The sequence below is a fragment of the Silurus aristotelis genome, assembly GCF_946808225.1.
Source record: "Silurus aristotelis genome assembly, chromosome: 18".
Taxonomy (NCBI): domain Eukaryota; kingdom Metazoa; phylum Chordata; class Actinopteri; order Siluriformes; family Siluridae; genus Silurus; species Silurus aristotelis.
This window is the reverse complement of record NC_139591.1, coordinates 8,316,827-8,343,755: the sequence shown is the minus strand read 5'-3', so window position 1 is coordinate 8,343,755 and position 26,929 is coordinate 8,316,827. Positions and strand designations below refer to the sequence as shown.

General features: G+C 35.4%; 2 protein-coding genes and 3 long non-coding RNA genes across 6 annotated transcripts in view; 3 read left to right on the top strand and 2 right to left on the bottom strand.

The window, feature by feature from the left end:
• mpzl1l (myelin protein zero-like 1 like) overlaps window positions 1–19,732 on the bottom strand; it is a 186,027-nt gene extending 166,295 nt beyond the window's left edge. The window contains exons 1-6 of one of the 2 annotated variants that reach the window (XM_083569188.1): window positions 15,835–19,732; window positions 13,241–13,413; window positions 12,653–12,863; window positions 11,996–12,125; window positions 10,763–10,868; window positions 8,283–8,427 (exon numbers count right to left, since the gene is read on the bottom strand). In XM_083569188.1, coding sequence (XP_083425314.1) covers window positions 8,332–8,427; window positions 10,763–10,868; window positions 11,996–12,125; window positions 12,653–12,863; window positions 13,241–13,413; window positions 15,835–15,910 — 792 coding nt within the window. In that variant the 5' untranslated portion in view covers window positions 15,911–19,732 and the 3' untranslated portion in view covers window positions 8,283–8,331. Of the gene's footprint in view, window positions 1–6,730; window positions 8,428–10,762; window positions 10,869–11,995; window positions 12,126–12,652; window positions 12,864–13,240; window positions 13,414–15,834 lie in introns of those variants that run through there. The other variant, XM_083569187.1, reaches the window with a different exon arrangement.
• Window positions 773–7,678, top strand: LOC310741438. Its single transcript, XR_014537958.1, has 2 exons — window positions 773–3,758; window positions 5,286–7,678. It is a non-coding gene; the product is annotated as an uncharacterized lncRNA (long non-coding RNA).
• On the top strand, window positions 10,013–19,738 carry LOC310741439. The gene is made up of 2 exons (XR_014537959.1): window positions 10,013–13,024; window positions 13,205–19,738. It is a non-coding gene; the product is annotated as an uncharacterized lncRNA (long non-coding RNA).
• Window positions 19,739–19,977: 239 nt separating this feature from the next.
• psmg1 (proteasome (prosome, macropain) assembly chaperone 1) lies at window positions 19,978–26,358 on the top strand. Its single transcript, XM_083569182.1, has 7 exons — window positions 19,978–20,191; window positions 22,437–22,540; window positions 22,793–22,950; window positions 23,054–23,116; window positions 24,131–24,329; window positions 25,450–25,580; window positions 25,695–26,358. The coding sequence occupies exons 1-7, from the start codon at window positions 20,067–20,069 to the stop codon at window positions 25,770–25,772; spliced, it is 858 nt and encodes a 285-aa protein (XP_083425308.1). The 5' UTR covers window positions 19,978–20,066; the 3' UTR covers window positions 25,773–26,358.
• Window positions 23,301–23,822, bottom strand: LOC310741424. Its single transcript, XR_014537943.1, has 2 exons — window positions 23,681–23,822; window positions 23,301–23,446 (listed from the first exon to the last, which is right to left on the bottom strand). It is a non-coding gene; the product is annotated as an uncharacterized lncRNA (long non-coding RNA).
• Window positions 26,359–26,929: the final 571 nt, after the last annotated feature.

Below are 26,929 nucleotides of genomic sequence, written 5' to 3'. Positions count from 1 at the left end.
AATAATCATTTGGAGATTCTTCATTAAAAATGAAATGCTTAAAAATGGGACAATTTCATTGTTAAACACTGCTGTAAACAAAAAATAACACAGAAAATGATCTAGGGGCAAACAAAAGCCAGACTAAATCTATATACATTTTTCTTAATGGTTTTTTTTTTTATATACAGTACAGACCAAAAGTTTGGACACACCTTCTCATTCAAAGAGTTCTCTTTATTTTCATGACTATGAAAATTGTAAAGTCACACTGAAGGCATCAAAACTATGAATTAACACATGTGGAATTATATACATAACAAAAAAGTTAACTGAAAATATGTCATATTGTAGGTTCCTCAAAGTAGCCACCTTTTGCTTAGATTACTGCTTTGCACACTCTTGGCATTCTCTTGATGCCTACTTTAGAGAACCTACAATATGACATATTTTCAGTTCACTTTTTTGTTATGTATATAATTCCACATATATATATATATATAAAAATATATATATATATATATATATATATATATATATATATATATATATATATATATATATATATATATATATATATATAATATATATATATATATATATATATATATATATATATATATATATATATATATATATATATATATAAATATATATATAAATATATATATATATATATATATATATATATATATATATATATATATATATATATATATATATATATATATATATGTATATATATATATATATATATATATATACCTTTGGTCTGTACTGTATATATTTTGGTTATTAATTGGTATTATCACTCAATGTTTAAGTCTTTCAAATATCTGGAATTGAAAGACTCTGAAAGACATTGTGCTTTGCAAGGTGAAAGAATCCACAGGTTCTGAACAACTAGAGAACTAGCATCTCCAACAGATGAAGACCCTAGAAATGCTAGTTTCTGATCACTTCAGTAAGCAGATAACAACAGCAATGATTCTTCATCTGTTCATTTTTACCCCCTATTGGTCACTTCCACATTGAGAGAACACCGGGATTGGTTGGTGCTCTTTATGTTCTTTGACTTTTCAAGTGTGCTTAACTCCATCCAGCTTGGACTCCTGAGAGACAAGAAAATGGCTGCACATGTGCAGAGTACACAGTATCTTATTTGCATACCTTTTTACAGCTACATTACAGTGTCTCAGAGCAGCATAATTGAGCAATTGACGTGTTGGAAGCAGAAAAAATTTGCAAGTGTAAAAAAGTGGGAGCAACTTTGACAAAGGCCACATTGGAATGTTATATATCTGTATTTACACACACACACACACACACACACACACACACACACACACACACACACACACACACACACACACACACACAAACTATAGGGACACAAGACCATAATTTTTGCATGTGCTTTTTAAACATCCCTTTCTACATTTAGCCCACTTTAATTTACTGTTAATAATAAACTCCACTACATTTTAGTGTGTGCATGTAGAGATTTGTGCTCATTCAGTCACATGTATTTAGTAAAGTTAGGTACTGACTGTAATACGAAAAGGTGGTTAGGCTTGGGGTGCAGTCAGCAGTCATATTCATCCAAAAGCTTTGGGTCACCTAAGGGAAAATCTTTATGCCCATGCATCCAAAGCCTTCCTACACAATTGTGTGCCTCCAACATTGTGCTAACAGCTTTACGGATGAACTACATATGACTGAAAAAAGTCAGAATGAAACAAAAAAAGGTAAATGTCAAAAAAGTACCTAACTCTATATACTAAAAAATAGATAGACACATTACACAGACATAAGTAGGATTTCATTTATGATAATTAAGATAAAAAACCAAAAACATTCACTTCTGAAGAAATTCCTATCTACATTCTAGGTGCTTTACAAACCTTATCTGCAGACTCTTGCCTGAAGAAGAACAACAGGAAAGCTGATGCAGATAACCGATCGCACTTCCGTAATAGAGTATCCTTCTAAAGAATTTCCACAGAAACACACAAACCATTTTCATGTCTGAAACGTGAGGTAGCTGGATAATAAGAAGGTTCTGTAGCTTCTACAATAAAATGTTTGAACTTGTATACCTGAAATAGTTCAGTAAAGCAAGGCACATAGACGTTTGGGAAAGGATTTACAGTAATGTTTATATATAACTGAAAAATAACTTTATCTTAATTGTATACCAAATACAGTGCAGTTTTCCTACAAATTATCTTTTACTTTTAAATAATTTCACCTGCTAGTCATATGCATATTTACAAACCTCTAAGCCATTTTTTTAGATCAAAATGCAAATTAATTTCACTAAACACTGTGCCAGACACACTAATGCACCCTATAGAATACTCAACTCAATTTCACCCATTTCTTTTTAATTTAAATTTTATTTATTTATGTAAAAAAATAAATTTTTGTTGCCAGGCAGATTTTGCAATGCTTCATCACCCAATCCTGTATTAAAGCAGATATTTCTATAATAACCACTGGAATACAACAAAATAAAAAAACTTATGCAGTCCACAGAATTATGTTTCCCTATAATAGCTAACATGAACACATTCTAATAGTTAAAGTTAGGAAAATTATGAAATAGGAAAGTTGAAAATTTCCTTTCTTATATTGATCTTATTAGATTAAATTTTTGACTTTTAGAATGAAATGTATTTGGCAATAAATCTGTTGCAGATATAAGCAATATTGCAGCTATGTTTTATGATAAAATATTGCTAACAAAATGTAGTTTGGTAAAAATAAATATGACAATACAAACCTTAGAAGATATGTGGGAAGGCACTTACTACCGAGTGTTCTGGTATTTTAAGAAGCACGTGTGTGACGTATTGTCCAAATAAGAGTCCAATCATTTTTCTGTTATCACTGTTGAAATCAACACTGTACTATGCATGACTAATAACAACCCCATACATCGTGCAGTAGCTATGCATAAGTGACATAACCTTTAAAACCAGGAAATACTGCATGGTAGCAGCAGCAATAAATAATAATAATAATTATTATATTAATAATAATAATAACCATATAATTACCTTGAGCTGTTGAACTCACTTCAAAGGTGGCTTGCTGCTTAAATATTTACTTATGTAACACTTTGAAGCAATTATTTATTTGTTTACCTTAATTTATTATTTATTCTTACAACCTCAATCAATTCCAGACTGGAATACTATGTAAATTGTATATTAAAGCAAAACGCAATTATTTGCGAATCTCATAAACTCACATTTCCTTTCAAATTTTAACATAGGAAACATCAAATGTTTACACTAATGAAATTTACTATTTAAGAAAAATAGGAGGTAATTATAAATTTGAGCCCTGCAACATATTTTTTAACTTGAGACAGAGCCATGTTTACCACTGTGTCCAATCCCCTCTTCTTTTAAAAACAGTCCACATACATCTGGGAACTAAGGAGACCAGTTGCTGAAGTTTTGGAAGAGGAATGTTTTCCAATTCAAATCTCATATAGGATTCTAGCTGGGTTACTGTCCTGGGGCTTCTTTGTTGTATTTTTCATTTCATGATGCACATGTCGGAATAAATGTGGAATGGGATTTTCAAAAAGCGTGGTGTCGAAACTTTTGTTCATAGTGATTTTTCTTTTTTTCAAACAATTATTACAGGAGACGCAACTGTTATGGAAGTCAACTGAAGAAACAATAATTTCCTGTCCAAATATTGTCTTTCTCTTCTGTATCCTGTATTCATGAAGCTAAATACCCTTTTTACTGATTGCAGTATGGGTGTAGTACTGAATTTTCCCTTCACTGTTCCAGCATCGCAAAATCCTCTGTGAACAAAGAGGAGAAAAAAAAAACAGTTGCCTGTAAAAACCAGGTAACCCTGCATAGTGGCAGCAGTAAAAAGTAACGGTCTTAACCAAGCCCTAAATGATTATTTTTTCCAAGTATCGCTAAACTTGCACTTCTTCTATAGCTGAAAAATAAAATCTGTTTTACGTCTGTGGTACAATCCGATAGATTCACAGCAACAACAGAAAGCTGATTAGCTGTTGCATGTTGGTCTCATTTGTAGTTGTAAAACAGTGAATTATATTTGGTCTAGCAAAAGAAAGAACGCCACCACCAATGAAATAAACAACCAAAAAAACATGGTGTTACATGGACATGGGAAAAGACCTGTTTAATAAGATATTTTGTTTTTATTTTAGACTACGGAAACTAATAATAAAGTCTAAGGTGGTTTTCTGCTAAAATGCTTACTTAAACTCCAAATTAAACATTTTATTTTGAAATGTGATTATTTAATGGTTTACTTTTATTTTTTATTTAATCTTATAACCCCAAATCGATGCTGAGTATAATGTATGTAAAAACAAAACTTAATGATTGAATTTCTCATAAACCCTTATTTTATTCACAATATAACATAAAAAAACTATCAAATGTTGCACAAAATTCATGGGACATTTTTATTTCTTTTTCACTTCATGATGCATCAAATGTTTTTAATTGGTGAAAGCTCTGTACTGCAGGCAGGACGGTTCAGCACCCGGAATCTTCTACTACAAAGCCATGCTGTTGTAATAGATGTAGTATGCGGCTTAGCGTGGTCTTCCTCAGTGCTTCTTCTTTGCATGATAGGGAGTTAACCTGAATTTGTGGATGGCATGACACAGCAAACTGTGTTTATAATGATTTCTGGAGGTGTTTCTGAGCCCATGCAGCCAATATACAAAATGATGCCTGTTTTTAAAGCACTGCTGCCTGAGGCACAAAAATTGACAGGCATGCAATACTGAATTTTGCCCTTGTACCTTGAACAGATTTGATGTTGTGTACTGTAGATGATGAGATCTCCAAAATCTTCCCAATTTTGTACAAGAGGTTTTTTTTGCAGAGTGGTGAACCCCATTATTAATTACTCTCTAACTCTTCTCTCTTAGAAATGAAAAATATTTTTTTTTTATACCCAATCATGTTACCACACTGCTGCCAAGTAAATTATTATTGGTTATTATAACTGCAAATGGGGATTAAAGTGGAACGGGATGTCCAAAAAGCCCATGCGAATCTTGTGGTGGTGTCCAAAACCTCTTGTCCATATAGTGTTTTTTTTTTTTTTTTTATGCAATTGTGTCAGGTGAAACAACTGATATGGAAGTCACTTAAATAAAGATTTTCTTTAGAAGAGAAAGCTTATAAGTGTCCTAATATTTCTTGTCAATATATTCAGCCCTTTTCTTGCTGTATCCGGTGATCATGAAGCTAAATAACCTCATTACTGATTGCAGTACAGAGGTAGTACAGAATTTTTCCTTCATGGTTCCAGCATGGCAATGGACCATGAAGATATGTTTTACATAGGTTTAAGTAGAAGATCTTCAGAGGCCTGTTATAAAGCCCTGACCTCAACCCTACTGAAACCTTTCCGATGAACTAGAATGTTGTCAACATTCTAGTTCATCTGAAAGGTTTCAGTAGGGTTGAGGACAGAGCTTTGATTGACTGCACCTCAGACCTCCTCACACTACATTACCTGACTTTACTAACACCCTTGTTGCTGAATAAGCAGAAATCTTCAAACACAATCCAAAAATGAGACATCTTCCCATAACAGTGGAGGTTATTATAACAGAAAAATGTAGACTAAATGTGCATTTTTGTCCATGTCTTAAACAATTATGAAAGGGGAAACAACAGACATTTCCTGTTCCAAAGAAATTCTTGTCAACATATTTAGTCCATATCAAAAGCTTAAACTATCTAGGGTTAAATACCATCATTAGTTTAAAGTTCCTCCACTAAAGTTCCACAGAAAAGAAACAAAAACAGATCTGGAATGTGGAGCAGCCAATCTAGTCTTTCTGGGTTATTCAGTGGATAAGGTATTCTTTTATTACTTTATTATTCGGTCATTCAATATTATAATTGTTGTTTTGTGTTATTATCTGCTTATGTGTGCATGATTATGAACTCGGCTTCCAGGCAAACAAATGAACTAAATTTGTACTAAGGACTATTCACTGTCATTCTTATGTAAAGATATTCTTTCAATTAGTTTTTTTTAACATAACGACACCATAGTTGTAAGCATCAAACAAAATGGCAACTTTACACTTTTAAAAGGCTGCAAAAAGCTGCCCTTTAAACAATATTTTCTTCTTTTTTTTTTACTAATTAGGGTCTGAATCCCAATATAGATACACTTCCTTAGGTGGTGTGCAAATTATTCATCCGGAAAGAAAACAAAAGCAAATCAGAGCGCTCGAATAACTCAGCAAGGCCCCTTTTTCTCCCTAATGGAAATATTCTAGTAACTCTAACCATAACTAATGTAGACTTAAAAATGTTAGTTTATATACTTTACAATAATTTAATAATAACAACCTGCTGGTTAAACATCAGAACCCATAAAACAGAAAGAGTTTATTTACTAACAGAAATATATTTTTTTTTGGAGGGGGGACCTTTTCTGTCCTAGTGATGGTTAAAAAGCTTTTGCTCTCATGCCACAGAAAACCCAGCAATTAATATCAAAGAGATCTGAACAAAAAACTCTAATGTGTGTGACTGGTGAATAAATTTACTCTAAATAAATTCTACCTACTCATCAGCATGTACAAGATTATATACAAAGCAGTTTTAAAAAAAAAAAAAAAAAAAAAAAAAACCGGTAGATTTAAAATAAAATTTTATGATTTAAAATAAAATGTAAAAAAAAAAAAATAAATAAATGCTGAATCAGGTTCATCTGACTTTTCATATATTTTATATATGTATAAAAAGAAAGCAGATAAAATGGGTTTTATATATAAAATAAAAGTGGACAGGGGACACACAAACCAGGTTAGTACATGAAATGTGAAAAAGGCACTATAATTCACAACATTCCAGTTCTCAATGAATGGTCACATTATTAACAAATCATTAACATTAATAGTGCTATAAGTCAAAACATGCAGCAGAGCACAATGCATACTTTCCAACACAAAGAGAGAAAGCCTCGGAAATCAGTGACATTTTTCCAGGCGCAACGTTGATGTAAACTGCACTCTGGAGCATATTCCTAATTAATTTATAAGACTGTCTGAGTTTTAATAGGCAACAAAAGACTTTTCTTCTTCAAAATAAAAACAATAATCTATACACATTATTTTTAATCACAAGACTGCATGACAAATGATCCAGCATCATATTAACTGTAAGGAATGTCATGGTTTTGGTTATGATTACCATTTACTACAAGGCTCTTTAAAAGAGTGTTTGCATTTGTTGTTTTTTTCTAAAACAAAACCATAAAACAAAGCTACGATGTCATCTCATAATGTGCAAAGAGATAAACATTTAAGACTTTCAGAGGGGGAAGAAAACAGAGGAATGTTTAACACCACTCCCAAAAATCTACCGTTTTGGCATTTCACAAAACAGAGGCAGCATTATGAGTGGATCAGCATGGACTACATCTAATGGAAGATGGCAGCAATGAAACGCTCTATTAGGCTAACCACTAAAGTAACAGATGATCATTTACAGAAAGAAAGTTACAGCTATGCAGACAAACCTCCTATTAACCGCACTGCTCCTGCTAAACAGCTGTAACTAGGCAACGACAATACTTTGGAAACCTGAATACGCAAAAATCATAACTTACCAAAAAAAATTAAATTATTTTGAATGTTTGTAGTGTAAATGTAATGTAACATATATTAAGTCCTACATCATGCTGCAAAACTGAAGATTTTTTTCCCACTGATTTCAATACAAATGTTAGGACAGCTTAAAGTGTGTCTTTGAAAACTTGCTCATTTCTGTTAGCATTATTCAAAACAATTAGGAAGATATAACTAATCTTGAAAAGCATTGCTAAGATTTAAACAAAGCACACAGACACATGTACAGTTTTTGGAGATTGGTCTCTAAGATTCAAGGGCTCGTTTGGTCGGGACATTTTGCTGTTACTTGAGCTTAAATCAGTAAGACAGTGTATTGTATTGTGAATGTGTCATTAACCCACTGAATCAGAAATTCACAACATATATTATAATCACAATGTGGCATTTCTTCAGCGGGCTAAAGCACAAATGGCAGTAGACCTGGAGTACCTGAATTTTTTGGACCTCAGTTCAGAGAGATCTGAAGGGTGCGTGGAATTAGCAACATGCACAGATTCAGTATAAGGGGAATGAATTAGTAACTGCATTTGGAGCGGCACTAAATCCAAGCCTTGAAGCCTCCCAGTATATGGGATGTCAGTCATTACATTTTTAAGGGGGGGGGGGGGGGGGGGACAACGACATTTAAAAAATTGTATTGTTGCATGAAGAATGAGTACTACTGTTCTCTTGCTTTCATTCTAGTTCTTACGGATGTCAGCATATACCACGGGCTCCATCTTGTGGAAGGAGCTCTTACTGCCAGAGTGATCGAGCTGAGCATATATCACCGGGCCCTGTTAAATGAGAAAAAGAGAGAAGAAGAAATAAGAAGGGGAATACCAAACATTGATGTATAATGGTTATATTTATATACAGAAAATACATAGATATAAAATGTAAAAATGTATCGGTTAATACCCATTCAAATCTCAAAGGAGTGTCTCAAATACCCTTTGGTTTCTATACATAGTAAGGTTATTGGAGCAGATTTGATGGAACATGCAATGCGTCTGGAAATGATACATATACAAACGCCACACATTGCTTTGACAGCAGAAAGCCGAATGAATAAAGTGGTCTACACAGTAGTAAGACAATGTAAATCAGCAACTTCATGTTGCATACCTCTTACAGTAATGATTTCATTTTGAACACAATAATACACAATACGAATTTTGAAATGATCAGATATTTGGAAACCATCTTGTCTTTGTTGTATTAAATTATTATTATTTTTTTTTTATCTTGTTCAGGTTTGTCTCATACCTAATGAAAGCAACATAGGATGTTATTAAAATACTAATATAATACTCACTTTAGGCAATTTCTACTTTAATGTTTAATTAACACTTTAATTTCTACTTTAAATGTTCTAACCACAAGATCCTTAAGAATTCATGGTCTGTTGTTAGATTATCCACTTAATAAAATAGATTCCTGATTCTTTTTATATACACGATGGATATACATTACAATCCATTACAATTCCACAAATGGTGATTTCAGTATTCAGCAGCTAACAAGGTCCATACAAACCTTATTGCTAAGTTGGGACGCTGTGTAAAATGTCAATAAAACAAATGTGATTATTGCAAATCTCATAAACCCATATTTTCTTTACAATAGAACACAGACAGAAGATCAAATGTTGAAAACTGAGGAAATGTACCATTTTAGGTAAGAAAAAAAATAATTTGAATGTCCTGGCCACAAAATGACAAAACCATGTTTACCACTGTGTAGCATCCCCTCTTATTTTAACAACAGTCCATTGACATCTGGGAACTGAAGAAACCAAGTGCTGGAGATTTGGAAGGGGAATGTTGTCCGATACAGAATTCTAGCTGCTCAACAGTCCTGGGTCTTCTTTGTCAGATTTTTCGCTTCAGGATGCAGCAACGTTTTCAAATTGGTAAAAGGTTGACACTGCAGGAATGCCAGTTCAGCAGCTGGACTCTCCTACTACGAAGCTGTGCTACTGTCATAGACGCGGTATACAGTGAGCATTTTCTTGGTAAAATATGCATGGCCTTCCCTGAAAAAGGCATCTCCTGGACAGACACATATGTTGCTCTAAATGCTCTATATACCTATTAGCAATGACGGTGCCTTTCCAGATGTTCACGCTGCCCATTTCAGGCACTACTGCATTCCCATACAATTAGATGCATTAGATGCAGGCTTTGAACTGAGCGCTAATAACAAGCCAGATGGTTCCTCTCCCCCTTAAGTCCAGAAGACATGGTGTTCATGGTTTAAAAAAAAAACAATTCTAATTCCGATTCATCTGAACACAGAACAGTTTTCCACATTGCCATAGCCCATTTAAAATTAGCTTTGGCCCAGAGAAGACAGCAGCATTTGTGATTCATGTTCACATATAGCTTCTTCTTTGCATAATTAAGCTTCAACATATATTTGTAAATGACGCTGCAAACTATGTTCATGGACAATGATTTATGGAGGTGTTTCTGAGCTAATGCATGGAATTCCTTTATAGAAACATCCCTGTCTTTTATGCAGTGTTGCCTGAGGGCCCTTACTTTACCAGTCTTTTGTTGTCCCTGTACCAACTTTTTTATGGTACATTTCCTCAGTTTAAACAATCTAGGGTTTTTTTTGTTGTTGTTGTTGTTGTTTGTTTTTTATGCAAATAAATATTTTCAATTCCTCCAGCTTTTTGGAATCAGGGTTGTAAAAAAAAGAGCCGACTTTACGACAAACAAAAGTATATTTGGATATGTATCTGAATTTTACATTGCACTTTCTCTGTACACTATTAGAATAAATATATACAATTGTGTTTTTCAATAAATAAGTCTTATAATAGAAATGTGTGTATTTCTTCATACTACACCGCTTCAACATGCCTCTGCTGAGTTAAAAAAAATATATAAGGGCAACAAATGACATTACATGAGGACTATGTGAATGGAAAGGACAAAAACATAGAAAGTGGAACAGTGTGGGGACCTTGTGCAGACACATTTATAATTAAAGAATAATAATGTAGTGCTAAGTTATATAAAATTTCTCGCAAAAATTTATTATGGAAAAAATTGACCTTTGTTTCAACATTCCAACGAGTCCAGTTCCCATTTTCTCTAATGCACACAGCTTCACTCGTACCTGTACTGGAGCCGAGGGGCTGCTACAGCGTGAGCCCTCTGTGCTTGACTCAGCTTTCTTTCCCGGCCGAGCTGCCTGTGTGCTTACACTCTCTATGGAGGTGCAGCTGTGGCAAGCAGGAGCGAGTGCATGTGGGTGAGATTCGGGTGACGATGATGCACAGACGGTGGCGAATGGTGGAGGAAGGCACACAAGTGCAAAGAAGAGACAAAGATGAAGAAAAACAGCAATATGGTGAAATAAAATTACGTAAAGCAACATGGAGATACTGGAAAAGCAACGGTGATTAATGAAAAACAAACAGTCATGAGCAAACTAGCAAACTATAGCATAAACTTCCTGTACCATTTCATTTCTGTTGCTTTTTCTTTTCTAAATCAGGAATGGACGATACGATGATGTTCCAAAATATATACTGTTCATTTTTAACAGGGTATTATTAAGTTGTTGTGCAGAGTTTATTATGCCGTTCTCTCTGGTGTTGCAGCAATTCCATATTTGGCAATTTTAACTTTCACTTTTTCACTAATTTCTTTTTGGTATATTTAGATATGTGGGTTAGTGCACATGCTGGTAAAAAACAACAGAAAAGGGGCAGGTCAGACAATGAAAAGAGAATGTGTTAATGAAGGACAAGTTTATCTAAATTGCAAGATGATGTACATGAAAACACAAAAGAGGCCATGTTCACCCTGCGGAGTTCAAACTACAAACTTCGAATGTTCACACTGGATGTAAAAATTGAAACCATCAGAATAGCAAGTTTTACAAGTATGGTCTAAAGGACTAAAAGTAAGATCCATAGCCAAACCAGTTAAACAAAAAAGAAAGAAAATAAACAAGAAAAAAACTAGTGAATCTGCCCTACAGTTAACCCAGGCTACAGAATGTTATAGTATGTTAGAATATTATAGTAAGTTATTGGGTTCATCACATAGTATTGAACTAATGAATGCAATAGGCCATGCTCCGTTGCATCTTGTTAGTCATGTAAGCAGGACAGACAGAGGTCATTCACTTTGATTTGTTGGATGTTTGAGCAACACAGACCTTTGCAACAGTAGCTGTAGTTAAATCATTATCCCAAAGGCATGCATTTTACTTCAGTTTGACGCTGTGCACAAACATGTCTTACACACAATACAAAACACAGCCTAGTAATTCAACCACAACATATCAAAACCTACTTGAAATGTACCCTAATAAGCTCCTAATAAACTTAGTGTAACTTACCCTTCGTAGTCGCGGGTGGACCTCATTACTCTTATTAACAGATATGCCACTACGGCGATGATGATGACACCAATTATTGCGCCGATGACACCGCCCACAATCACTGCAGGGCTCGTCTGAGGCAGGGACTCTGTAAACAGGATTAGATCAATCTTCAAATTATAAAAGAAGCAGCTCTTCCACAAAAAAAATAAAAATAAAAAAAATAAAAAAAATAGACAAAAGCTTCTCAATACATCGAAATGTACATGTTTGACCAAAAATTTGTGGACACCAGACAATCACACCTTTATGTGTTTGTCTATTATCACTTCTATGTTCTGTTAAAATTGAGTCCCCCCCTTGCTGTTATAACCACCTTCAACCTATTTGGAAGGATTCCAATAGATTTTTGGTGTGTGTGTGTGTGTGTGTGTGTGTGTGTGTGTGTGTGTGTGTGTGTGTGTGTGTGTGTGTTTTGAGTGGGGGGGATTCTAGTTCATCCTAAAGGCGTTTGGTAAAGCTGAGGTCAGAAGACACACATTGTTGTAGTGATCAGTATCAGGTGTCCATGATTTATTTTTATTTTTTTTAATGCATATGCATTTTATGTGCATGCAAGATTAACACCTTTAAATTCTACACGTTTTTTTTATATGATGATAGGTCACTGCTTACCTTTCTTCACAACTCTAAGTTTAGTGAGTGAAGGTTTGCCTGATATATCAGGAGGGTTCTTCACGTCGCATGTGTAAGTGCCATTGTCTTGGAACTGCATCTTACTGACACGGATGGAACCATCCTTTTTGTTCAGGTCCCCTGCCCATTCAACTCTGCTCTTAAACTGAGTGCTGCCTGGGAACCCTTTACCACCAGCATAGTGAAAAATCTAAAAATTAAACAGTGTCAGATAAAATAGTTAATTAAATCAATGTTTGGTTTTTCTGCGAGTATAATTGTGTTGCTTAACAATATACACACCTCTCTCTTTCTCTCTCTTTCATACATATACAATTACACACACACAAAAGTGTGTATATGTATATATATGTGTATGTGTATGTGTATATATATATATATATATATATATATATATATATATATATAAATAATTTATATTACACACATTTAACAAACTGCTGTATGAACAGTCATTACAGAGCTACGTGTGTCTATGGACAGAAACTATGGTTCCATTCATGTTCTTCCTGTTTACAATTCTAAACATAGCACCACAAATACATGGGGGTTGATAAAGATGCTTACAGATTCACCAGTAGAATCCAAAGAGCCCTCTGGGACGAAAGACCAGGACACTGATGCTTGACTGCTGATCACTTGATTCGATTTGAAAGTACATTTAAGTATTCCAGTAGTTCCATTTTCTACAAACACCTCACTGAGAGTGTACACTTCTATAGAAGCAACTGGATATGTACCTGTGATAGTAACAAAGTAAAAATCATTAAAAAAAAAAAAAGGCTTGTTTAAAAAAAATAATAATTTACATTTATTTTAATAATCATTAAGAAAAAAAGCATTGGACTCATTTAAAAAAACAAAACAAAAAAAAAACAATGAAGAGCATTTATAAGAGAAAAATATAAGTTACAGGCTTTGCTAAAAAGCCCAATTGTTGTTCTCCTGGAAAATCTTCATGTATGGTAATGACTATTTGTTTAATTTGTCGATTGGTCAATGGATTAACACACCTAAAGATGAAAGCATTGATAAGTGTAGATATCTCGATAATATAAAACAATAGCACAAAATAAAGAGTTGCATAACAAACAAATTGGGTCAAACTTTTTACTCAATGCAAATATAGGCAGTGGTCATGGGAGTGGCCACATTTTGACTCTCTTGTGGAATTAAGTGGGTGGTCAGAAAAGAATCACACAAAAAAAAAAACATGCCAGATGGATGTTGAAGTGAATATTATCAAACGTATAATTCTTATGATTTGTAAACCGAAATTGTTAGATGTATATGGTTATGATTTTTACAGCATACGATCGTGGAATTTCACCCTCTTTTAGACTCTTTCACTCACAGACACCTATTTTTATTGCTTGCACTAACCCAATCTACTTTAAACCACTGTGCACTCAGTCTAATTTTGTTTGGTGAATTATGTCATTTCCTTGTGTAGGGCATGTATGTACACTTCCACCCAAACGCCATGACCGAATTGTTTTTATAGAACTGAGAAGCAGCTCTGAATCATAGTATTTGTATGATGTTTGTGCTAGCTAAGTCAATAAACCAGTTAAAAACTTAATCCTGCTGCTTTAATTAAAAACAACTAAAAACATCTTTCTGTTGTAAATACTGCAATTGTGAGCATCTGACTGCCATGAAAGCAGCCAAAAATGCTGACACTCATATCAGATGACACCAACTGCCCAACCCAAACTGACAATGTTTTTATTTCCAACTGAAGAAAAAAAAAATCGGCGTGGCCAACCTCATGGAACAAAGGGCATCCAAAAAAAAAAGGATAAATAGAAAACGGCTGCATGTGAAACATATGGAGTTGAATAGCGGACCACATCTAAAAGGCACACCAAAGGAGATTTTCTAATGAGCAGACACTGCTGATACAGTTAGTGCCTTGACTCATTACACAGGCAAGGGAACTGCACACTCAGACTGGTCACGCTTAACACAAGTTCATACTGTACACCAACATGTAGATAAACCTCTTAGAGACGTAAAACATTTATACCACCATGATGAGACCAATGTCCGCAGTTCTGCACAGGTCAAACTTGTCTAGGACTTTTATAGCTAACCCTGGACAAAACTCATGCATGTTACTAGCGGAGATTGGAAATCTGGCTGTATAGTAAACCTTTAGGTTTAAAATCATGTTGGACAGTAAAATTGTGTCCTTAAGGCATTGCCAGAGGTTCAGAAATTTACCAATATCATATATTACATTACGTTCACATAATCAGTCTTTGCGATTAGCAGGGTTTTGCTGCATAGATCATTCAAACCTATAAACTGGACCTAGCTGGTTGAAAGTACATTTAGAAACACATGCTTCATGGACCCAACAAATGTAAATAATAATAAAATAATATAACGAGTCTAATGTGTTTCAGATCCCCTGACATGTACAATATTTACTGATCCCCAAGACTTAAATACTTCTGATTCAGACTGAGGTGTGAATAAGACACTTCGAATTGATTAGATAGTTTTCATTGATTTTTATCTAATAAATGTAATTTAATTGTAAAATGTTTTCCCTACTGTTTTGAGGGATCAACCCGCATACAAGAAGGCCAGTGAATGATGATGATTTCAGATTGAACACTAAAAAACCGGTTCACGACTTTACATATTATACTCGGCAGCAGTATTGAGGGTGGGAAGGTAAAAACCTAGTGTTATATAAGCTGTGTTAAGTGTTTTCCACGTCTATAAACAGGTTAGCTAGCCATAATCACTAAAAGACAAGGGATATTTGAGTGTATGATAAAAGATGAGTGTAAATGATCTCCGCTTCATAATGCACAAACGAGAAATAGAAACTGGACAGAGGAAACCGCCACTTCCCGAGCTACCTAGAGTACCTATGTATTAGCATGCATTCCTGGATACATGTAACCAACATTAAATTACATTTCATTACATATTTATTATTTACATGGTGACACAACCATACAGACACGACGACTATGATCCTACTGAATAGTAATGAAGTATGGAACTAGCGAGATAACAATGCAGCTAGCTTAGCTTAGCGTTGTATCTGATTCGCGGTGACTCAAGGCGGAACACAATCTTGTTATCTCGCTAGTGAGCGTTAAAGATTTGTCCTTTTTTTCCTGCTATTCCTCTGAACTTACCTATGATGGCGCATATGGCAAAGCTGCAAAGCCACTGGACACGATTATAAGACCTATTTGAGAGCCTTGGCTCCATCCTTTAGAGCACCGAAGCCGTAGAGCTCCTAGCTAATGTTCCTATTCTCTGTGTTTACGCCATCCGGCCGACCGGAAGTGCTTCCAACAGCTCCATCCGCCCCCCATACAGACCCCAGACAATGACCACAGTCTGTCTTCTACAACCCTCATGATCTGATCATTAATAAATTCACAAACACACAGCTGTTTAACTTTGAATTGTGGATATATTTCTGTATCTTATTTAGTTACGTATTTACTAAATAATGCTTTTACTGGGATTTTATGGCATTTAACTAGATCTGTTACTTGAACTGGGGGGAAAAAAACATTTGTCATATACAAACCAAAATCTTAACCCCATTATCCACCAGAAAACCATTTTTTCCCACCACAAATTAAAGCTGCAGTTTTGCTTTATTCCAGATTACCCAGGGGTGCTGTTTCAAACTTCCTCTTTTGTGGTTCCAGACCTTTACTACAGTAATAGACAGACCTTTACTACAGTAATACTACAGTAATTTATACACTATAATAACCCTAACTGATAAAATACAGTCCTACTGCCTCTATACATCAATTATTTTATTTTCAAGCTTTTTATAATAATAGTGCATATTAGCACACAATTCTCTTTTGAAACAGTATATGATATGGAGCAGAGACAGCAAAAGTACTCACATCCTTTACTCAAGTACATGTACGGATACTTATGTTTTAAAAGACATGCTGACTACACTTGTTCATTCAAGTTAAAGTACAGAAGTATGGGCTCTGACATGTACTTAAGTAAATTAAAGCCATTACTACTACATGTTTTAGTGTCATGCTGGTAACTGGACCTCACATCATTTCAATATATTGATATAAAAGAATTAAACATTTTGCTATCTATTGAATGTATCCAGACTAAACATCCACCATATAGAACACAAGCAGAGAAAAGATTATGATGATCAGGTGATCAGGTATGTCTTAGTTCTCAGACATCTTTACATCATTGAGCAAGGTCCCTAACCCTCAACTGCTCAGTAGTAAGTCTCTCTGGATAACAGTGTCTGCAAAATGCAATAAATTTAAATTGTAAGTGTGTCATAATGTGCTTTTAGATATGTGAGGAATATTAGTTATAGTTGTACAATCCAGGGAGTGATGAGTACTTGCCAAATATCACTGGACCTCCATTTTGGAAATTGATACTAAAATATCTTTCTCCTGCTCAATACAGTTTGCTAAGATTTGGTACATGCTTCGTAAGCTCTTTGTGGACCATGGCTTCAGCAAGCAAATGAAACCATGTAAATGTCAAGAAAATAATAAAGTAAGATCCCAGCTTTATTTGTGGTTAATTAAAATCCCTTCAGCAATAACAATTACATGATAATTGCTTTTGAACTTGAGTTAGGATTTAATTGATTGTTCCTAAACAAACATCCTGTGTGCACGTTTCTGACTAACTAAGAACAGAAAGAGACTCCATGTGGGCCTGACATTCTCTATCGGGACCTGTGCTAATAGCCCAACACCGTGTAGCTCAACTGCCTGCAACATCTGCTGTTGAGTACCAGAATGAAGTCACACTTTTTTTTTTACACATTATTGTCACATTATTTTTTATTTTCAATGAATTGCACAATGTATTTAAGTAAATATGTACAACTTAAATATTTCATTTGTTAAGATCAAATGTGTTCCTATTATTTTTCGAACAAGAACGATTGTATAAATCGTCATTATTGCAGTTGTCCATTCAGCCGATAATGTTACAGGAGCACAAAGCATAGTTAAATGCTGATACTGTGTAAAAGCTATTGGAAAGGATGTTAAACACAAATGGGATGGTCTGAGTATTTCAAAAAGGTGTTTAAGTGACAATCCCTGAGTTGTAATGGCATGGTGATAAGAGAGGTCAGAGGAAGATTAAATTGAGCTAGTAGGCAGAATATAGTAACTATAGGAACTTATGTACCATTATCATGCACCACGCCTTCTTAGATCAAAAGTTTTCTTTTTACAAAGCCCCACAGTTATGGAAAAGCCTTCCAATTAGAGTTTAGGACTCAGACACAGGCTCAGTGTTCAAGTCTAGGCTGAAAACTCATTTATTTAGTTAAGCCTTTTGTCAATAGATTTTTCTTAGGTAAAGAAGCAGATCTGGAGGGATCCTAGATATAGAGTGTTCGATGAACTGGGATATTTGTATGCTGTTACCAACCCACTCTTACGCATTCGCTTAGGTTTGTTGACAGTGGTGTGGCGGGCCATCTCTTATCCCCAGAGATCCCTCATGTCTGTGTTACCTTCTGGCTCTCCCTTTTAGTTATGTTGCCATAACGCGTCTTGCCAAAGTCCCCAACAGCACAGTGTCTTTAACTTTAATACAACTATAAGGATACTTAACAATCCATATTTCTCTCTCCCTGTCACCCATCTTCTTTTTCTCTCTCTCTTTCTTGATCGGGTTAAACATGCTTCTGACATACCAGTAACCAGTGTTTCTGTCCCTTTCCTCTCCTCAGAACTGTCTGCTTTGTCCCAGCGCCTTGTCTCCAGATGGGGTTCTCTTTGAGTGCAGGACACTGTGCAGCTGGGGATAGTTTTGAATAAACTGCCTGGAAATCCATGAAATTACAGAGCAACACAGGAGCTTTGAGGATGGCTTTAGACTGTACTTAATGTCAACAGTCAACTATCACTGCACACCTCAACAACATTTAACTGTAATAAATAGACATTTGGTGCCAGCCAGATTAGGACGGGTTTCCTCGTGAATCTGGTTCCTATCAAGGATCTTCATTATGCCATCTCAGGGAGTTTTTCCTTGTCACAGTCACCACCAGCTTGCTCATTAGGGACAAACACACAATTATAAGAACAAATATATTAATTCTTTATAACTGCATTATTTGTGTAAAGCTGCTTTGAGACAATTGAATTGAATTGAATTGAATTGAATTGAACTGAATTGAAGTGAACTATATCGTAACATATATTCACTCTTAACAGCTATGCTAAGTAGAAAAACATCTCCAAAATACGATTGATGAAAATATTTACCTTGAAACGGAAGAAAAACATCTCTACCTTGAGCTGGATGAGCAAAAAACTATACAGGTGCATTCTCATTAAATATCGGGGAAAAGTTCATTTATTTCAGTAATTCTACTTAAATTGTGAAACTCATGTATTAAATAAATTTAATGCACACAGACTGAAGTAGTTTAAGTCTTTGGTTCTTTTAATTTTGATGATTTTGGCTCACATTTAACAAAAACCCACCAATTCACAATCTCAAAAAATAAGAATACTTCATAAGACCAATAATAAAAAAAATATTTTTTAGTCAATTGTTGCCCTTTGGGAAAGTATGCTTATTTAGTGTTTATGTAATCAATACTTGGTACTGACTCCTTTTGCTTTAATTACTGTCTCAATTCAGTGTGGCATGGAGGTGATCAGTCTGTTCTTTTGTGAACAATGTGAATTGTGAACTATGTGAATGATTTAGGGAATAAATGAGTGCTGTAAGAGAAAGGAAATCGGATGGTGTTTTAAAGGGACAGCAGAGAGATTCGCAGAAAATATATAAATAAGGGACTAAAGCTAACATCTGAAAGAAGACTTAGTCTAGAAGAGAACGGGGAGAAATTATGCAGTGGACTCTGAAAAGGCCTGGCATTAAGCCTAAGTAAACTCAGTTCTCCAAATGGCCAAAGGATGGTGGACACACCAACTCAAAGCTAAAATCGATGACCAAAAAATCCCATATGTGGGCCTTCCACAGTCTTAATGTCAGTGTACCTACTCATTATTTTCATTTATTTTTTGTTTAAAAAATAATAATAAACACAAGTTATATAGCTTATCCATTACTCAATTTAGTTTCCCTTGGGGGAATGCTGTGTTCTCTTCCAGGAGAAATAAAGATTTTTTTTTTTTAATTGAAGATTACGATTACAGATTTCTGTAATGTTGAGTTTTTATTTCTGGTTTGGGAGATTAAAGTTCAGGAAGCCCTTGTCCTTTTCGAGTCACTGATCCGGTCCAGGAGGGTGCGCTATAACATATTTTAGTTGAAACTCCGCTAGATCACGTTCAGAAGAAGAAGAAGAAGAAGACGAAGAAATCCGGCTGCATCCTCTAGCTAAGAGGTGCTACATGAGACTTTTGTAAACATGGCCACATTCTTTGGTGAAGTTTTATCAGTGTACTCCAGAGCAGTCGAAGAAGATGATTACGATGACGCGGAGGAGGAAAACGATGAGGATTTCCAAATACGTCGCGAAATGGAAGAGAAAAGGTGGGCCGATTGTTCTCTGTTAGCTCACCAGTTTGCCAGATGAGTCTGAATTTCACATTGACTTCATGTTGTATCTGAATTAGCCTGAATTTGGAATGAAGTATTGATGTCCAGCTTGCTGCTTTGTGCGTACCTGGTCCTGGAGAATGATGTTTTGAGTTGATGAAACACTCAACTCAGGGTGTTATATAAATGTGTAACAGGAAACTAGATTGTAGAACCTGTATAAAGTGCTGAAGTATTAAAACAGAACTCTTAAACTTTGTTGCAGAGGGTGTAACATCAGAGCATGCTTGGGTTTAGCTAGTGTTTGGTTTCGGTTTGCTGCTGCTTTTGCACGCGCTATTCAATACAATACAGTACAATTCAGTTCAATTTAGTTTTTTCTTTGTATAGCGCTTTTAGAACTGGATATTGTCGCAAAGCAGTTTTACAGAGATAAAATACCTTGAGATAATCTGAGGAAGAAACCTTCAGAGGAACCAGCCTCAATAAGGACCCCATCCTCATCTGGGTGGCACTGAATGTCCATTCATTGTAGGTCTACAGCTACAGAAAAGGTTAATGTACAGTAAAAATCTTTCTTTACATCCCCCGGCTTGTTAGGAAGCTGTGGTCAGAGTGCAGGGTTAGCCATAATACAGCACCTCTGGAGCAGAGATGGTTAAGAGCCTTGCTTAAGAGCTTAATAGTGGCTGCTTGGTGTGGGATCAGGTCCCTCAATGATATAAGGAGCATGCCTAGATATTGTAGAGATTTCATACAGGCTCTTGGGGGTCATACACACTACTTACATTATGAGTTGCGGAGATGATGTTCATTCAAGATGGATCAGCCTGTAATTATTATATATGTATATATATATATTTTTAACTTAGATTTTTTAAATCTAATTTTTAATCCAGACCTCAATAGGTTAAAGATTTTCGTTTCTGTTTAATATTGTCAAAAAAAATTTCTCAATGAGTTACACTATTTAAATAAGAGAGGTCAGAGGAATATTAAACTAAACTGGTGACAGGGTAGAGTAACCATGTAGTAACATATAATCATTCTTCAAAACCATAGTGGAAAAGCACCTCTATCCTGAGCGGAATGAAAAACATTCCCCTTGAAGTGAAAGAAAAACATCTCCCTCTTGAGGTTCAAAAACAAAAGACCTTATTAGATTATACTAATCTGAGGTTGAGTGTATACCTACTACCTAACCCCAGTTTAATAGGAAGCACCCCTGGAGCAGACAGGGGACAGTGAGTGCCCTTGCCCTATATCACCAAGGGCCAATCAGTTGCAGCTTGGCAATACTGGGACTTGAACCCCTGACCTTCTGATCAGTTAACCAAAGCCTTAACCATGGAGCTACCACAGCAGCACACCCATACAAAAAATACAACCATATGCCTGTAATATCAATTGAAACCCTTGACAAACTCAACATAATGTAAACGTCTTTCGGCCATCATTCCCTGAAACCTTCCGAATGAGTTCCTGCTGAATTCATACTGGTTGTGAATGACAGGAAACCCTATTATTTTTTCTGGTGTTTGCAGGACAGCTGCATATAGAGCTAGCATCCTGTTTCTCCTCTCCTGACCACCAGCAGCTGTGACAACACCTGAAAGACCACCAATGTGCCTGAAAGACACAATAACAGAAGGAAAACCCCACCTTTATATGGAATATATGTCTATGTGTCCAGTGACATTACAGCGCTGACAAAAATTTTACAACAAATTTTATTCTGGAACATCTTGTAACAGTAACAACCAGTGGTTGTGATGTCTGTCAAGTGCACTGAAAAAACAGTGATGCTCAGTGATTCTTTGGGAACTGTAGCACAGACTCCCTGGTGTGGAATTCTTCTACTGTAATTGGCAAGTGAGTTGCTCTTGAGTTGACCTTAGGATTTCCACATTCCACAGATTCCAATAGCAACAGGCCCACTATTGAGGAGATTACTGACTCTGAGACTCGGTGCAGATGTACATAAATGAAGTAAAGTTCATGGAGTGAACGGCTGCCCCTATAGGGATGTTGGTGGGAGAAACAGTGAATCAATCTAATGACAAATTTTTTATAAAGATACAAGGCATACGTGAGATTAAATAATGGTTTTTAATTGTTTTGTAAAAAAAAATAGTGCTCATGGTGTTTAAGAACAGTCACACATGGTAACATCACTTTTTAATACCATGTACAATAATGATTTAAACGAGAGAAATGATTTTTCTTTTGTTTTCCATAGAGAGGTTCATACCAGGTGGTGTCCAGAGGTTTCAAAAGCAGTAGAGAGCTCTGGAAAGCTCAAGTGTTCTGATCTGATTATAGCAGTAGGACCAAATGCTGCAGGTATATACCCTTAAATTTTTTTTTGGCCACAGGCAATGCTGAATCATTAACCACACTTTAGACATTACATGGTTGTTTTGTGTGTAAGGAACCTTTTGATGCTGAATTAGTTGATTTCCTGCCACAGTGCAAGTTCTTTCAAATCAGTCTTCATTATCTGTCTTTCGGTTGATACTAAAAGGCTCCAGGGGGTGTTGTGTTGCATGGGTCTGTCTGCTATGTATCTATGATTTACTGTGTCTCTGGGGCCAGGTTTTGTCTCTGCATACGTTCTCAGTTCTGAGGACTGGACACAAGTTGGGTGGGTGTCTCTTTGGAACGAAAGGAGTCGCAGTTCCACTCGCCTAGATACGGCTCCCCTTCCTGGAGAACCAGGCTGTGTTTTCTATCAGCAGAAGAGCTGTCCAAATGTGAGTACACACCCACACAAACACACACTGACATTGTCCATACACTTAGGCATTTGACCAAGTAAATCTTTGTGTTTCAGTGGTTTCCTTCTATTTTCCACAGGTTCTTCTCTGCCAGTGTACTTGCTATATTGCTGAAGACCAGCAGTTCCAGTGGGCTGAAAAGGTACACTTTAGACTGTCTATTATTGTTATTATTTAAAATTAAATTAAAAAAGTCTTTCTGGATTCTGCAATCTCCTTTTTCTTTATGAAGATTCCTTGTTTTCGAAGGTTAATTGTAAAGATTGGGTTAGAAGCTAAGATAGGTCATCGTTTCCAACAAGTGTTGACATATTTAATATTTAAAAAAAAAAGACCTCCTGGGGGATGCATCCTCATGAAGCAGAACATGTCAAGTGGCTTTAAATAGCTTGTAGCATTTAATCTACTTTACAGCACAGTGACCGTTAGTAGTATGGACCTGAGCCCAAAGAATAACTGTGCATTGGATTCTCTCATAGGTTTTTTTACCTTTAACCTCCTGAGACCTAAGCTTTGGTTTGGCTTGCATTTTAGATTTCTTCCAGTTATTTGGGTTTAGGAAGAACCAATAATTATAATAGCCATATATTTTCTTTGAATATGAAGCTCTTCTTGGAAAAAAATGATGTCACTTATGTGGACAATCGGTCTGTATCTACAGAAAACAATAAAGACACCATTGTGCACAATGTCCACATATGTGGACACCCAGGTCGTAGGAGGTTAAAGCCATTTCACTTTTAACCAATTAACTGATGGAAAACTGAATAAAAGGCCTTCATTCAAACAGCATATTTACAAGCCATGCTTGCTGACATGATCATTTATTTTTTGTACTCTAGAGTGACAAATTCGTCACGGTGTTTTTGCTGATTTTTAATATTGGAGGATTTAATTGGACAGAAAAAATCCACTGAAAAGTGCAGAATGATGTCATGAAAATTATCGATTTATATTGGTGGTTGAAAAAGACATTTTAAATGCATATATTTAATAGGGTTATATAATAGGGTATATTTATTTAGGGTTAACATTCATAGTGAAATCCACAAAACGACATTATTTCATTTGTTATTCAAACGTTTATTTGTTAAGTAAACCCTTCTAGACAGTTTTTCAATTGGTGTGTCACTCTACCTTACTGTTCTGTTTATAGGTTTTGGGCAGCATACAGAGCAGAGGACTGACTGTGACAGTGTTGTGCGATTCTCCAATCACCGAGTACAAAACTCCAAGTTACATGAACGGCAATTCTGCTCCGTTCCTGCGTGCATTAAAGACCAGCGCCTTTACAGATAACCTGCCCTGCCCTCTGCTAGAGCAGCCCAACATCATCACAGGGCTTCCTGCTGCTGGTACAGCTCACAAGAAAAACACTCACTAGAACAATATTTCATTATACACATAAGGCCAAACACTGCCTTGCACAAAGGTTTTCAAATTGTGAACATTGTTTTAAACGTAACAGAACAATTTTCATTCAAATTGAGAGTATTGACTAACCGGAGTTTAAATTAAATATATATTCATATATTCTTTGTATTTGATATGTCCCTGTTTTGCTTTAATGACTCTACATTTGAGCAGGAAATCAGTCTTACTGGTTTGTACAAAACATTATGGTCCCTTTTCTATCATATTTAGTGGAATATTTGGAGTATTATTTCCAATTCTAAATGGGAAGAAAGTTCAGTTTTTCAGCATGATGTCAGACATTGTAAACCCTATCAGAGGATTATGAGAATGTGTAATGAAGTAGGTTTTTCTTTTCTTTTTTTTTATTCTGTAGAGGATTCTGATGAATGTTCTTTCTACGATTTAGCAAACCAGACGTCATGATCATTAGTTTGCATAATAGTCATTCTGGACCTAATTACATACAGATTTGTAGATTACAAAAGCAGACATTGCAGATGTATCCAGTCACCACATGTTCCGCTCTTCTGCCTACTTGGTTAATTTTAAGGAAAAAGTACGTACAGCTATTGGTGTTTCGTATATCAGCATGCTGATACAGCCACGTGTAATGATCACTGATTTCGGTCAGGAGCAGATGGAAACTTGTTGGCAAACGGATATGTTGAGCAAAGTCTGTAAAAGCATGCTACCTCGATGTAGAGCATATGTTGTCATTTTTAAATACTAAATAAAGTATACAGTTTTCCTTTTTTCATGCACCCTTTTGAACACCCGGTAGTTCGAAAACTGTGAGCCCACCCTTATTCTAGATATTTTCTCATCACCTGTATGTCGCATTTTGTGGTATTTGCTCGTTCTTTTAATGTACTATTATTATTAATCCTATAATTACTATGTTACAGCATCACAAAATAATATCAGCGTTAAAAAGTATAATGAGCTGCCATATGTTTATCGTTTGTCATTTACGTCACAGGCATGCTTACAGTGATTTTAAAGAGTTTGGAGAGGTATAGTGACATGCCTGTCTGTGTTTGTGTGTGTTTTGCTCTGTAGTGCTCAATCAGTGTCAGGTTCAGCGCTTACCGGCTGTGCTCTTCCAGTGTTTCAGTGATGTTATCCACCCCGACTCAATCACCATGGAGATCTATAAACTCGCCCTGTCATGTCTTAGCACACGGGTGAAGGTAAGGGGTCTTATTATTTTTTTTTTAAATAAAAACCCGATTTGTATTTTTTCTTTTCCTACTATGCATATTTACGTTTACTAATCTTTCACTCTGTTTTTGTTTTTCCTATAGCTGGAAACAAGTCCAAATATGGAAATACTGCAGAAATTAACCACAATTAATGATCCACAAAGCAACCTCTACACCTAGAGGAAGCCCCTCGGAGGTGTACATTGTTTTTCTGTTTGTTATGTATTTTTATGGCCATTAAACACGTTGTAAAAACGGGACCATGTGTATTTTTTATTAGTTCTAGGATTCTTTTTTTTTTTATCTGGACAGCAGGTGGCGCAAAATATGAATTATTATTCTGTTCCTGAGGCGAACTCCAGTTGCATTATAGAGCATTCGTTGAAATCGGAATGCTTTCTCTGTGTTCTGGAAAACTAAGAAATCCATAAAAAAAAAAGTATAATTATTAAAAGACACTGGAAGGTTTGATAGTAAACAAAATGTGCCGAAATTATTGAGGCTCTAAAAGGATATAAAGTTGGGCTTTTTCGATGTTTTCGTGCTTTAATTACTACATGATTATATGTAGTTTGTAATTAATATTTTTTTTACTAATTAATAACTCCAAATACATCTGAATTCCAGATATAGAAAGCTTACATAAAAAAAAGTTGATTAACAGTAGCAAAATCAGTCTGCTGTTCTGGGAAACATCAGCCTGCTGTGCTAGGTTCATTCATTCCCTGCTCAGTAAAGAATGTAATAAAAATGTGAGTCATTCTGAGATTACCTTCTGTGGATTTTATTGATGTACAAATTAAACCAAGATCAAACACATCAGGCATTTTCCCACCTATTATATAACAACAACAAAAAAACGCAAGTGAAAAACTAATCAAAATAGTGTTAACAATTTCCAAAACATGAGATGTACCTTGGAACACTAAAGGCTATTATCAACAAGTGGAGAAAGTAGGGGACCACAATGATCTTACCAAGGGGGTATATTATAAGACAATGGACTTTGGCTTTAAAGATCATCAGTCAAAATTCCAGCTACACCAGGCTGCTAATCATGGGCCCCTAAACAAGGCTCTTAACCTCATAGATGCTAAGTTGTATGAATGAGGAAAATAATATTTATATAATAATAAATAAGTTGTTCTGAATAAGAAAGTTTGCCAAATGTTGCAAATCAAGAGTCAAGTCAAGAGGCTTTTATTGTCATTTCTACTAAACACAGTGTTACACAGTACACAGTAAAAACGAGACAACGTTCCTCCAGAACCCTGGTGCAACATTAAACAACATGGAGCTACAACACACAACATAAAGCTACATAACATAAAGCTACA

Excerpts from the sequence above, each read along its gene's own strand:
- psmg1 (XM_083569182.1), top strand. The coding sequence starts at position 20,067 with ATGGCCACATTCTTTGGTGAAGTTTTATCAGTGTACTCCAGAGCAGTC. Across the intron at positions 22,541-22,792 it reads AGTAGGACCAAATGCTGCAG|GTTTTGTCTCTGCATACGTT; the intron begins GTATATACCCTT and ends CTCTGGGGCCAG. Across the intron at positions 24,330-25,449 it reads CACAGGGCTTCCTGCTGCTG|TGCTCAATCAGTGTCAGGTT; the intron begins GTACAGCTCACA and ends TTTGCTCTGTAG.